The sequence below is a fragment of the Tenrec ecaudatus genome, chromosome 3, assembly GCF_050624435.1.
Source record: "Tenrec ecaudatus isolate mTenEca1 chromosome 3, mTenEca1.hap1, whole genome shotgun sequence".
Classification (NCBI taxonomy): domain Eukaryota; kingdom Metazoa; phylum Chordata; class Mammalia; order Afrosoricida; family Tenrecidae; genus Tenrec; species Tenrec ecaudatus.
Genome location: NC_134532.1, coordinates 75,261,815 through 75,276,293, shown reverse-complemented (window position 1 = coordinate 75,276,293; position 14,479 = coordinate 75,261,815). Strand labels below are relative to the sequence as shown.

General features: G+C 47.5%; 1 protein-coding gene across 1 annotated transcript in view; it reads right to left on the bottom strand.

Moving 5' to 3' along the window:
• Positions 1-14,479, bottom strand: part of TBC1D9 (TBC1 domain family member 9) — a 144,354-nt gene that overhangs the window by 74,471 nt on the left and 55,404 nt on the right. The window contains exon 2 of the mRNA XM_075543761.1: positions 7,166-7,276. Within this exon, the coding sequence (XP_075399876.1) occupies positions 7,166-7,276 (111 nt within the window). The remainder of the gene's footprint in view (positions 1-7,165; positions 7,277-14,479) is intronic.

Sequence of the window (14,479 nt, the reverse complement as noted above, 5' to 3'; positions counted from 1 at the left end):
CTCTTTGCCCTCCAATCAAAATGCAACCTGATTATTCACACGTGTTCCTATTGGCCAGGTGGGCACAATAAACCTACCTATCACAGGAAGCAAAAGATCATTAAAAAACATCAAAGAAAGAAGGTAAAAGAGTATCTGAAAGTTGCTGTCAGATGTAGGTGCCTGAAGCAAATGGAGAAAGGATGAAGTGAAAACATTAGACAATTTTAAAGGGCAGCTTGTGAAGAAAATGTAAATCATGAGCAGAGACCTGGAGTTGGAAAACCAAGAGGAAGAACACACTTCATCAAGTTGAAAGAAATGAAGAGAATCTTCGAGTCTGGAATTGTAATATTGAACAATTCTCAGGGCGAAACAAGGCGCCTCGGAGACAGAGTGGATCAGATAGCTGATAACCAAAAGTCAGTGGTTCAAAACCAATGGTCTGTCGATGGGAGAAAAATAAACCATCTGCTCCTGTAAAGATTTAAAACTTCCCGGCAAAGGGGCAGTTCCAGTCTGTTCTAGAGAGTTCTATGAGTTGGGATAGACTCAAGAGAAAGAAGGGTTTGGTATTAAAAAAATGTTTTTAATATGGGCAAAATATTGAATGGTGCAAGAAGTATCCAAAGGACAGGAAATAATATACAGGCATTGTAACCAAAAGAGCGGTCCATGTTCAATCATTTCAAAAGCTAGTATATGATCAAAAGCATCTGGAACTGAAGGAAGAAGTCCAAGATGTACTACTGAAGCTACCAGGAGGAAAGAAACCTCAGAAAATCAAACTGGCTGCCGCAGAGTCTACTCCAACTCCTGAGGAAGGTGAGAGCAGAACTGCCTGTGTGGGGTTCTGAGGCTGGTTCCCTTTAAGGGAGTAGAAAGTGTGGTCTTTCTCCCCACAGAGGGGCTGGCGGTTTCAAACTGCTGACCTTTTGCTTGGCTGGCCAGGAATTTACAGAATATCAACGGCGGTGTTTCACAAACTGATGCAGTACTGGAAGCCCTCACTCGTCTGTGTGAAGACACTTAGAAGACAGTCACTTGGATACCATTGCTAATCTCAAATGAACCCTGGTCAAAAGCCGAGACTATCAGAAAGATATTTACTTCTGTTTTATGGGTGATGCAAAGACATTCAATTGTGTGTATCATAACGAACTGTGGATAACTTTGCTCAAAAAGGGAATTTTAACACATTTACTTGTGTACGTGCAAAACCTGTACAGAGACCAAGAGGGAGTCATTTGAACAGAAGACGGGAATACTGCATGCTTTAAAATCAGGAAAGATGGGCTTTAAGACTGAACCCTTGCCCCACTCTCATACACTCCTATGTCGAGCAAAAACCCATGAAGCTGGACGGTAAGAAGGACACAGCGCTGCTATTGGGTAACCTGGGGCTGCAGGGTGACAACTCCTTGCTTGCTAAAAGCTAAGAGAACTTGAAGCACTTAATTATGAAAACCAAAGACTACAGCCTTCAGCATGGATCACAACTCAAATGCATAGAAACAAATCTCCACACAACTGGACCAGTAGAAAACATCATGATAAATGGAGAAAGGGTCAAATTTGTCAAGGATTTCATTTCCCTTGGCTCATAGTCAATGTTTATGGAAGTTGCAGTCAAGAAACCCAATGAGGTTTGGCCACTGGGAAACTCTACCGCCCGAAATCTCTTGGAAGTGGTAAAGAGGGGAAAAAAGGAAAAAGAAAGTGTTAAAGAGCAAAGACTTCATGTAGAGGTGAAAGATGGATCAAGCTATGGTATTTTCGATAGTTTTTCAAATGCCCCCAGAAGCTGGGTAATGAATAAGATCTTGAGAAAAATTGAGGCATGGGGTATTGATGAAGAATACTGCAGTTACTGTGGACTGCCAAAGGAAGAAGTAGAACCAGAGTGCCCCTTCCAAATCAGGAGGGTGAGACTTTTGTCTCACGTGGTTTGAATATGTCCTCAGAAGAAACCAGTCCTTTCAAAGAGCACCATTCTTGGTAGAGCGGTGGGCTAGCGACAGAGAGGAAGACACTCAACGGAATGGAATGACAAGTAGCTGCAGCCGTGGGTTCAAACATAACAATTGTGAGGCTAGCACAAGGCAAGGTGTTCTTTTGTTCTCTTGTACACAGAGTAGTGGAGGGTCCAAAGTAGCTCGACAGCACCCAACAACATGTAATCACAGTTATGGCTACAGGTTTATTATTTCCAAGTGATAGAAACAAAGACACCGAGGGCAAGATCTGGGAGAGTTCTAAATGTGGAGCTTCAGTGTTTCCAGGGATATGCTACTGATATAATTAAAGTTTATTGTGCCAACCTGGCTGATAAACACATGTGGGGTTAATTGAAGGGCGGAGAGATAAATGGCTCAGTGAGCCTTGCCTTTCTAGTTCTCGGGTCTCTTGCTTTCTGATGGTCGCACCAGGGTGCAGCTGCCTTAGCCAGTTCCCTGTTTCAGCTGGCAAGGCTCGCTTCCTGCAAGATATCCCCATGGAGAAGCCGCATGGACCTACCCCGATGCAGCCCTGGGTGCTGGAGCAGTTGTGTGGAGAGCCCTGCCAGTGCTGAGGTGCTTACACATTCACTGATTCGACTCTTCTCTTGCAGTCGGCAGTACAGTGTGTGTTTTGTGAGATGGAGGAGGCCTTTGTGGATTGGTGTTGGACATTTGGGTTTCTGTGGATTTGTTTCTCTAATGTACCCAGAGTAACACAACTACTCACGCCAGAACAGACGTTCCTGCGGGCCAGAGGCTCAGCAGGCACTCCTCGTTCATGGCTTTCGCCAGCTAGTCCTGCGTGTTAAGCTAAGTTGTGCCTTCTGGGGTTATTGCCATCCACTTAAGGTGAATGTTTTCTCATCTGGCCAGCACACACTTGCCAACACAACTCAGACCAAGGTCCCCAAATGATTACAAGGATTATATTCCAGAATCAAGGACAGAGACCACCTTAGTCAGGCACTTTGTTTCACAACACGATTCTAGACTGCTTGCCAACTGAATGCCTCCATTTACCTCACGCCAACCACCCCAGGACCCTTCATGTCCCACCGCTGCTACTCAGTTAATTCCCCTTGTACCGAGGGAGACTGCGTGGACGAATGGAGTGAGGGCTGGTTTACACCTGCCCGGTTTACACTGCGGAGTCTGCCTTCTTCAGCGGCGTAGCATCCCTCGCCTTTTATCCAGGATCCTTTCCTCTTGTTCCAGCCCCTAGCCTTCATGCCGAGTTGGCTTCCCCCATGCTTTAAACAGTGGTCTCAACTTTCCTAATGCCGCGACCCTTTCATACACTTCCTCATATTGTAGTGACCCCTCCAGCCATAACATTATTTTCGTTGCTACTTCATAACTGTCATTTTGCTACTCTTATGAATCAGTCAAGCCCCGTGAAAGGGTTGTTTGATGCCCCCAGAGGGGTCGCGACCCACAGGTTGAGAACCGCTGCTTTAAACTATGATACCTTTCCTTCATTCACCAACCCAACCCAACCCAAACCAAACCCAAACCACTGCCATTGAGTTGCTTTCAACTCACAGTGACCCAGGGTAGGGTTTCCCAGATGGAATAGCCAGTGGCTAGTGGGTTTGAACCGCAGCCCTTCAGTTTAGCAGCCTACTACTTACTCCACAGGACCACAATTGCCCCTTCCTTCAATCAAAACTTGTAAACAGATATGTTGGATTATTTCTCACAGGGTTGTTTACATCTTAACTAGAATAAGTTTAGAGGGATATAGTCACAATATCAGAATTTGGGGTATTTCTGATTTCTAGCAGACTGAAAATACACCCATAAAACTATCCTAATTCACCTATCATGGCCAGTCCAGATTTCTGTATTGAATTGGGTAGCCAGAAATCAAATGTAATGATATCTTATTTGTTTACAGTAGGTTAATTTTACTATATATTTGTGTCTTCACTAAACCGGAAGTCTCTCGAGAGTGGAGCCTGAATTTGATTTTTTATATCTCTAGGTACTAGTGTAGCACTTCCTACCAAGTAGAGATTAATTTTCTAAATGAATAAAGCCAACTAAAAGAAATCCCAGTGGCTGAAGTTAGATCAATTTGAGAAACAAAATTAATGAAGTAGTATTGAATTCTAGTCCAAAGTATAAAAGAAATAAATGATATGAAGAAATAATTGAATACATTAAGAAACAAGTGGGCAAAGACAAATCTCATGCAGAGGAAGTCCAAATGAATTATATACTCACCCCTGAAAAACAAACAAAAGACAAAAAGAAATCCAAACTCACTGCCATCAAATCCATTGCCACTTAAGTGACCCTCTAGGACAGGATAGAATCACCCCGCTGGCTTTTCGAGATTGTAAAGTCTTTGCTGTGAGGAGTCATTGGGTCAGTTCTGACCCACAGTGACCTTCTGCACAACAGAACAAAACATGAAATGATCTTGTGCCAGCCTCACAATTGCTCCTGCGCATTGTTGCATCCACTGGGCTAATCCATTTCCTTGAGAGTCTTCCTCTTTTTCCCTACCCTTCCACTTTACCAAGGAAGATGTCCTTCTCCAAGGACGGGTCTCTCCTGACAATACATCCAAAGTATGTAAGACCAAGTCCTGCCATCCTTGCCTCTCAGGAGCACTCTGGTCTTACTTCTTCCAACACAGATCAGTTTGTGCTTTCAGCAGTCCACGGTAACTTTCAACACTCTTCTCCAGCACAAGTCAAATACATCCATACTTCTTCAGTCTTCCTAATTCAATGTCCAGCTTTCACATGCATGCGATGCAATGGAAAATGCCATGGCTCGGATCAGGCTCACCTGTGTCCTGAAAGTGACAGTCTTGCTTTTCAATCCTCTAACAATATGCTGTGCAGCAGAACACCTATTGCCATGCATCGTTTGCTCTCTTGACTGCTACTCTCACGAGCATCGCGTGTGGATCAAGCAAGACAAGATCCTTGACATCTTCAACCTCTTCTCTATTTATCATGATGCTACCCCCTAGTCCAGCTGTGAGCATTTTTATCTTTTATACATTGAGCAGTAGTCCACACTGCAGGCTACAATCCTTGATCTTCATAAGCAAGTGCTTCAATTCCTCCTCACTTTCAGAAAGGAAGGTATGTCATCTGTGCTTTTCCATTTGTTAATAAGCCTCCCTCCAACTTGATGCCACATTCTTCTTCATGTAATCCAGTTTCTCTGATGATCTGCTCAGCATACAGATGGAATAAGTATAGAGAAAGGATACTATCCTGACACACACCTTTGCTGATTTCGGACCATGCAGTGCTTCCTTGTTCTGTTCACCCAACTCCCTCTTGATCTGTGTTCAAGTTTAAATAAGCACGATGAGGTTTCTGGAATTCCCAGTTTTCTAAAAACTATCTACAGTTTATTATGGTCTGCACAGAGGAATGGCTTTGCGTGCTCAATGAAACACAAGTAAACACTGGTATTCTCTGCCTGGAGTCAAAAGCCAACTGATATCAGCAATGATATCCTTTGTTATAGCCTCTTCTGAATCCGACCTGAACTTCTGCCCATTCCCTCAACTGTTGTTGGATTATTTCTGGCAAAATTTTACCTGTGTGTGATATCAAAGATATTGTTCTATAGTCTGAGCATTCCTTGGGCCACTTTTCTTTGGAATGGGCACAGATGTGGATCTCTTCCAAGCAGTTGGCCATGTAGCTGTCTTCCAAATTTCCTGGCATAAACAAATGAATGCTTCCAGTGCTTCAGCATCTTGTTGAAACATTTTAGTTGATATTCCATCTATTCCTGGAGCCTTCCCTGTGTCTCCCCCCTCCCCGCCCGCCCCTAGCTAAATGCATGGGAGTAGAATGCCTTTTTAATACATTTCTGGGAGTAGGGAGCCTCTTCTTTCTTGCCCAGAGCAGCTGTTCATTTCAACCTGCTGAGCTTAAGGTTCGAAGCCCACGGTTCCTCTGCCCTCGAGAGAGGAGGTGCCAGCCTCGCCAGTCCTTCAGCATGGGCTACATAGGGTGACTTCTTTCCAGAGAGTAAGCGTAGTACGGAGATATCTCCAAGCACTATGACGTCAACGGGAAGATCAGGGCACAATCGTAGGATGTGCCTGTGCTGGGCTGTGCCAGAAACAGGGATTTACTTTTCTGAGCTTGCAACCCCCAATTCTGAATCCCAGTCTAATCCCGAGAAAAGTAATGGGCAGACCCCAATTGACGGATATCCCACAATAGGTCTGACCAATCTTCCTCAAAACTGTCCAGGGGGTGGGGGGAGCTGTCCGGGAAAGCCTGAGAAACTGCCGCACTCTAGAAGCCTAAGAGACACGATGATTCAATGTAATGTAATTATGTGACGATGAAATAAACCTGAATAGCGTGGGCTTTCCCTAATAGTGATGGGCCAGCAGTGATGCCTTAATCACCAAAACATGACCCGCAGTGATAACAGAAGAGGCTGGGTACCAGGATGGGGAGGAGGGCAGTCCGAGGGGAATTCTCTGTTCCACTTCCAGTTTCCACACACTGAGAACGACTGTAACAATTGAAGTCTATCATCTGGTAATTCAATAGAGGGACCCATGCCCTTGCTCCTTATTTTCTCTTCTGGTTATTTTTCAGTCACACGCAAGCAATGGGCTGACGAAGCCTTGGCGAGTCTGCGTTAGAGATGACTCGTGAGAGACCCCAGGAGAGCAGGCATGGTTACCATTATTTTTCACCCAGCACCCCCAGGCAGACGATTCCGAGGAGAAAGAAACCGTCTTGACTCACTAGGAAGCCCTGTGTTCGTATATAACACACATTCCTTAGCACACACACAAGCATTCCGCGCGCTCCTTTTTAGTTCCCAGCTTCCCCGGAAGTTAGGCTGAAGCCACGTGACTCGTCCCACACAAAGGACCACAGGAGGAGTGGTCTGTGACACTCTGCCCTCAGAGAAGGTAACGTTGGAGGCCTTGTGTTCCGTCACTACGGTTGCAAGAGGCCACGTGAGCTCTGTCGATGAGTCCCCCAGAGTGGGAAAGCAGTCTTTGGGACCGCTGCCTTAAGCTACGGAGATTTCAGGTTCACCTGTTGAAAGAGCTCAAATGAATTTCCATAGTATCCCAAATGACTACACTCCACTGGCAAATGGGGTCCCCTGACCCCCTTCCAACAGAAAGCTGTCAATTATAGTACTCCTCTGAGATAGTTCAATGTACTGGTACTTACCACAGGCAATGGTCCAATAGACCAGAGAGTCTGGGGTCTGGTATAAAATCCGGTAGGGAGCCACCCTGGCACTGGAGTCCAATACGACATCAAGGGTGCCCACCAAGAGGCCTGCAGGAAAGGGAAGAGACAGGTAAGTGTTTCCTAAGTGCTTCCAATGTTCCCACAGGTGTGTTAGACTGCCCAAGAGCACCTCCCACTGTATTGCCCCTCCACTAAGATTGAGGCCGCTCTCCATGACTTACACCAACAAGCTGAAAGACAGGCCCTCGCCATCTGCTTTCAGAGATCATGAAAAGGGAACAACGGCCCTCGGAGCCCTGGGGACACCATGGGGATGCTCAGCTTGTCCCTAAAAGATTGCTGACTGGAGCCCAGGCTGCAGGAGGAAGTCCTGGAGGTGTGTTGATTGACCAGCTCGCTCCCATGGTCCCAGCTGAGGCAAGCCTGACTGTCCAGCAACTGACTTCAGGAATTTATCTGTGAAAAAGGCATGTGTCCCCGAGACCAATGTGCACGGAAGATGAGCCAGCGCTTCCCATTTTCCCATCAGCAATGTTGTTGACAAAGAAAGGGAAAAGATCAAAACCATAAACCTGACGGGAACCTCGAAAACCTTGTCAGTTGATCCCCCCCCACCCCCACACACGTTGGACCTGATCTGATGTCCAACAGTCTCTGTGTTGTTCCTCCCTTTTATTTTCCCCTTTTCTTTTTACTGGGGTTTAGCCCTGATGTGTTTTGTCACTGGGGGGTCGCCCTCTTGAATTTTTGTTAAATGCTTTTCTGGTTTTCGGTGTATGAAACCCATCATAGATGAACCCAGAGAGACAGCAAGTAGAATAAAGGAGTGTTTTTGGGGGGGGGGTAGGGAGACAGTGGGAGAGGATACGGGTCAAGGGGAGCCGATATCAAGGAGTTCAAGAAGAAAGAGAATGTTTTGAAACCGATTGTGGTAGCAATTGTGCAATGCCGCGTGATGTAATTGAACTATGGGATGACATGATAGCCATAGTAGCTCCCAATAAGAAGGGTTTTTTTGGGGGGGGGTGTAGTGGGGTGTGGGTGTTAAGAGCAGATGGCAGCTTGGTGTGTCCAGCGGGACACTGTTTCTGAGGCAACGTCTTCCCAGGCTGACCAGGTGAGCTTGTCGGGTCACATGGCTGTACTATCCCGGGTTACAAGGGATGTACAAGCCTAGTTCTCATGCAGAGATCCACCTTCGATACTTCAAGCTGAGATGTCAGGTACAGTAGTAACAGTAAAAGGTTCCCAACTGACATGTCCAGACTGGAAGGCACACCAGTGACCACTTCTTTTAAGAAGCCTACATGGCTTTCCCTCCAGTAAGCTGTGCCCCTGAGCTACACTGAGCTGGCACTGAGCACCAGAGATGCCCGCACTCCCACAGCCCAGGCTCGAACTCTGCAAGACCTGGAAAAGTGAATTCTCCTTACAGCAGGCATACCAGAGTCACAGAAATTAAATGCCCATGATTCCGCTAAAGCCAGAACACAGAACCGCACACAGAGCAGGGCTGGAACTGGAGGTCAAGTGGAAACCTGAGCAAGTTCTATAATCTTCTGGCAAGACATTTTCTCCCCCAAATCTTGGTTCTCTCAATTTCAAAATGGAGATATCACTATCACAACGCTGTTCCTGAAGACTGATTCTAACAGGACGTAGGGGCAATGAAGCAGGAGTCCTGGTGTCGCAGTGATAACACTTGGGCTACCTACTACAAGGTCAACAGTTCGAAACCACCAGCCACTCCTCAGGATTTCTACTCCTGTCAAGAGTTATAGTCTTGGAAACCTACAGGAGTAGGTCCACCTTGTCAAAATCGACCTGAAGACAGTGAGGTGCTTATTTTTAGGGGCTACTTGGTGGTTGGGATGATGTACATGTGAGGCACCCTCCCTAGAGCCTGGCAGGATCCATTTAACCTTATTCTTGCCTAAACTGCATCTCTATTGTAGATGCCTTTGCGATGGACTTGATGGTGGCTTAGACACGGGGGTGGGGGCGCGTGCGGGGAGAGGCCCTCCTGCCCTGCACGGCTGAAAGGAAATTGCACCCAGGAAAGTTCTATGTTCAGTGCCTTCCCATGATGCTTTATTGAATCCGAATCACAAGGTTGCAAAGGCTCTACTGTTGTAATCCTATAATAACATCTTGAGGTTTAGTCTTGCACCCAAACTGACCACATGGGGTCCACCACCACCACCACCACCACCATCAGTTGCCATTCAGTCATGGGGACCCCTGAAGCAATGTGCCAGCACAATACCACTGAAAGTCACCACCCACCCCACCCCGCTCTGTTCATGAATGCTGTGCCAACGTGGAATCCAGGACGAAAGCCGTGATCAGAGGGGTTACTTCCTGATGCGGCTCTGCAACCCGGGCAGGCCATCTAACTTCTCAGCGCTGCGATTTCCTTGTTGTAAAGTGGGGCTAAAAGCACTTGCCTTCCTGAACGGGGCTATCACTCAAAAAGTCTATGCAAGGGGAAGCACTATAGTTGCCCTTGGCCTCTGTTCAAGGGCATGGGGCTCATTTAGAGTCATTCCAAACCACAGTGGCCATTAGTGGACCCGAACAAACTGGAAGTGTGTGTGTGTGTGTGTGTGTGTGTGTGTGTGTGTGTGAGAGAGAGAGAGAGAGAGAGAGATTTAGCTCAACGTGGAAATTAGTTCATTTGCTTTGCTCTGTCTTGTGTTCAATACGTTAAAAATAAACTTCTTAGAGACAGCAGCGATTTTTAGATTTCACCAAAATACCACACATATTTATCTGCATGCGTTGCTTCCTTTCTCTGATCACCTAAAAAAAACCACAAAACACCTCACTGCCATCGAGTCGATTCTGACTCACAGCGACCCTACAAGGCCATGGTAGAACTGTCCCTGTGGGTTTCTGACACTGTAACTCTTTACAGAAGTAAAAAGCCTCGTCTTTCTCCCACGGAGCGCCTGGTGGTTTTGAACTGCTGACCTCGTGGTTAGCAGTCCAACAGGTATCCCACTAACCACCGGGGATCCTTGACAATGCTTTAGTGAAAAGACCTAAAATTACTTTTCCATTTTCTGTACCAAAAGAAGGTGTCACGGTTTGTGGGGAAAACGGAATTCAAAGCGAATGGAATTTTCGCAGGAACATCTTGAGGCCCCGTCATCTAGTCATTCCAAAGAGTAGAAAATAGTCCTAGCTGAGAAAACCGGCCTTCTACCAGACTCCTCTGGGAGGAAAACAGTGCCTGCTGCTAAAGACACTCTAATTCGAAATAGAAACTCAATTGTCATGAGAACTGGTTGTCTCCCCCTCTTTTTTTCTGAATCAAACATTAAAAACAAAATGTTGGAAATGATTTGCGTGTGCGTCCCCCATGTTGGTGCCAAGGCACACAGACTTCCGCCTGGGCTTAGGGATTCGCTCACAGTGTGGGTAGGTGTGTTGCTGTCGAACCGACTCTGAGCCATGACGGCTTCATGAACATGCCCCAGCATCATCACCCTATCACTCCCAGGAGGCTCCACTCTGTCTCTCAAGGGTCTCCCACCCCTGGCTGACCCTCTGCTTCACCAAACATGGTGAATCCCTCCTGCGGGCCTGTCCAAAGCCGCTGAGTCACGCGGCGTTCTGTTGCGGTCCTTGGTGATGTGTAGGAGTAGACGGCCCTTTCCTCCTCGCCTGACTTAGTCTGAGAGCTTGGCGGAAAGCCTCACAGCGTGGACGGTGCTGCCGGCGTGTAGAAGAGCAGTGGGCTGGCTTTCTGCGGCACAGCAGCACACAGGCCACTGCAGTACAACCGACAGACAGGGGGTGATGGCCGAGGCGAGGACTTCAGAGTAAATGCCACTTTCCCCAGCCCTGAACGGGCAGTCACAACAAGTGCCATCCACCTCGTCTATGATGTAAATGAGAAGTACTAGACACAGCCATGCCCAAGGCAGGGCTCATGCTGCCATGTTTTCACGTGACTCACAGACAGGAGACTGCTGTTAAATGCAGGTGAGTCGGCTCCGACCCATAGCGACCCTCAGGACAGCAGAGTGGAACACCACCCAGTGCTGCCCCACCCTCACACTGGTTGTTACGTTCGAGCCCGTGGCTGCAGCCACTGTGTCAATCCATCGTGTCAAGGGCCTTCCTCTTTTTCACTCTTCTGCATATTCGGATCCTGGTAGCTCAATAGTTAAGCACTCAGAAGACGATAATCAAAAAGCTGGGGATTCAGAGTCCCATAGTTGCTCCAAGGGAGAATCCACTCCCACGGAGATGAGCGCCTGGAGTCCCTGTGGGGCGTGGAGAGGGTTCCACTCCACACTGTCACAGGGGGGTGCTGTGAGCTGGCATCAACTGGGTAACACCCAGCAACAGTACGACCCTCCTTCTGACTCTAAACCAAACTCCTGCCGTGAGCTGACTCTGACTCACAGCGACCCCGGAGGATGGAGCAGAGCTGCCCTCGCGGGCTTTGGAGACTGCTGACTCTTTACAGGAGCCGAAAGCCTCCTCTTTCTCCTGCGAAACAGCTGGACGTTTCCAATGGCCACTCTGCAGTTAGCAACGGAGTGCGGAACCTCCCGGCGTGCCTGACATCACCACCTGAAGGCACACACCAAGAGCGAACGTCTTGGCGAAAATTGTCTGCAACCTGAAGGCCCTGGATATGCAGACAAAAGTCAAGATTGGAAATTGAGGTAGGGAGTTGGCTAGCAACGGAGGAGACTCCCTCATTCTACAGTAGGTGCAGGGGTCCCGAGAGAAAGGAGGGCTTTGCTAAGATGCATGAACACAGTGGCTTATGCAACGTCACCTCCTCGGTGAAGCTCACTCTGCTTTCCCTCCTAATGCTGATCAGTCAGGCCGATTCCTATCATCTCACAGTGCCCCTGCCCCGCCCCACTCCGGGCTCCGGGTCTTCCCCGCTGCACAGGCTCAGAGCTCCTGGGTGGCAGAGGCCACTGGACCCTTCAGGACCTATCAGCCCCACGCTGCTCTGAACACGGGAAGTGCTGGAGGCACGTTTGAAGAAGAGACCGTGTTTGATAAGTTTTGAAAATGTAAATAGTAATTGCAAATGTAAATCCTGAGCTTTGCTGACACAAGAAACAAGCTTCCAGGGCAGAAAGAAAAGCACTCTTCCTCTGCCGGCTATCCCTACAGAACACTATGCAATAAAATCGCGTTTAGAAGAACACACCAGATAAATAAATAAGTAAAACGTCCATCAGGATTTTCTCAGGAGTCGGATTACTCAGACCTCTATACTGGATGTCAAAATACTGAACCTCTTCCTGATTTCCCACACAAAGCACTGTTTTAGCAGCCGCTTTAGTCAGCTATTTCGGGTGTTAAACACCCTTTAGTCACCTTAGATGGCAGTCCTCATGCTAACGCCTGCTGCATGTACTTCCTTCCTGCAGGCGTGTGGCGCTTTCAAGGAGATTCAGAAAACACTGCAATTCGTTGGAGCTTTTCGGGGGGGGGGGGGTGGGAAGGGGGGCAGGGACTGTGTTTGTCCATCTGCCGCGGGATCTCTTTGGACAGCATGAAAGCTAAAACTGGCCTGAGCCTGAAGATCGTGCATTTCCTCTGAGAGCCTCCGACATGTTGGAAGGCAGCCAGAGAGCAGGCGGAGAGGACAAAGTCCCGCAGTGGTCAGCGGAGCACCCCAGGCATCGCCTCAACGATGTGGTCAGTTTTGTAGCCATTTTCCGTCCTGGGGATAATGATACAAACTAGGGTGTAGGTATGTGCTGTGTCTGATATGTACTATATCCACCTTTCAAATGAAAGGGTCCAAACTACAGAGGAGTCTAGGAACTAACTTACAAAAGGTATTTACTACCAACACTCGGGATTGTTAACATCCTCTCCAATTTGCTAATTCGTTTTTAAAGAGAAAAATAATAGACATAATAAAGGTCCCCTTTGTGCCTCCTCAGGAGCCCCGGTGGCTCTATGGGTTAAGCATGAGGTTGCCAACTCACGAGGTCAGAGGTTCGCACCCACCATCCACTCCAGAGGATAAAGATGAGAATTTCCAAGAAAATCTCTTGCAAAGATTTGCAGTGTCAGAAACCCCCTGGGAACACCCCCACCCAACTCACTTCCATGGGGTCAATTCTGACCCACAGCAACCACACAGGACAGGGGAGACTGGTTTCCAAGACTGTATCTCTTCAGAGGAGTAGAAAATCTTATCTCTTCCTCAATGGAGTGGCTGGTGGTTTCAAACTGCTAATCTTATGTTTAGCATCCCAACTGGTAAGCACTCCTTCCGAATCCCCCGCAAGCAGTTATTCACTGTTCTACAGGGTCTCTAAGAGTCAGACGCGGTGGTGATTTGGGTCTTTGTCTGGTTTGTGCCTCCTCAATCCTGTCTCTCCCTCTCCCTTCAGCATTCTCAACTTGCTTTGTATTCCCTGCCCCCACTCTGATCCCTATACTTTTATTTCCCTGTGATGTACATGTAAATAGGTTTTACACTAATGTGTATTTTAAATTCACATTAATGATAAACAATAGATACTGTTGAGCTACTTATATTTTTATCCGATTGTGTTTGTGAATCTGATCCATTCATTCTGAATGCAATATCCTAGCACAAACATGCATTTTAACAACCCCATATTCCTAATGCGGTGCTGAAGAGGAACACTGCAAGTACCACGGACTGCCAAAAGGACAAACAGATCTGTGTTGGAAGAAGTCAGGTCAGCGTGCTCCTTAGAGGCTGGGATGGCAAGACTTGGTCTTACATAGTTTGGACATCTTGTCAGGAGAGCCCGGTCCTTGGAGACAGATATCATGTGTGGTAAGCGGAGGGGCAGCAAAAAAGAAGGTGGTCCTCAAGGTGATGGATTGACACGTGGCTGCATCAATGGGCTCAGACACAGGAGCAACTGGGAGGGCAGCACAGGGTCGGGTGGTGCTGCGTTCTGTTGTGCCTGGGTCACTTTGGGCTGAAGCCGACTAGATGGCCTCTAGCAATGCTATTCCTAACAGGGAGCGTTTGGACCCGTTTCTAATGGTTTGTCCAAGTGGAAATGACAAGCCTCTTCTGTGTACAAGACTTCTTAATCATGCGACCACAATTCTTCAGTCATAGAACAGTGCATTGTAAAGCCTCACTACAACCTTTAAAAGTACAAAAGGGGTTGGGCCAGTTCATTCTCTTACTAGGCAAGGATGGCAAGATTTAAGTGCTCTGGACATGTTGGTCGGAGACTCACTGTGGTGAGATAGTTAGTTTATTGTGCCAGCCTGGCCGATAAACACAAGTGGGATTAATTGGAGGGCGGA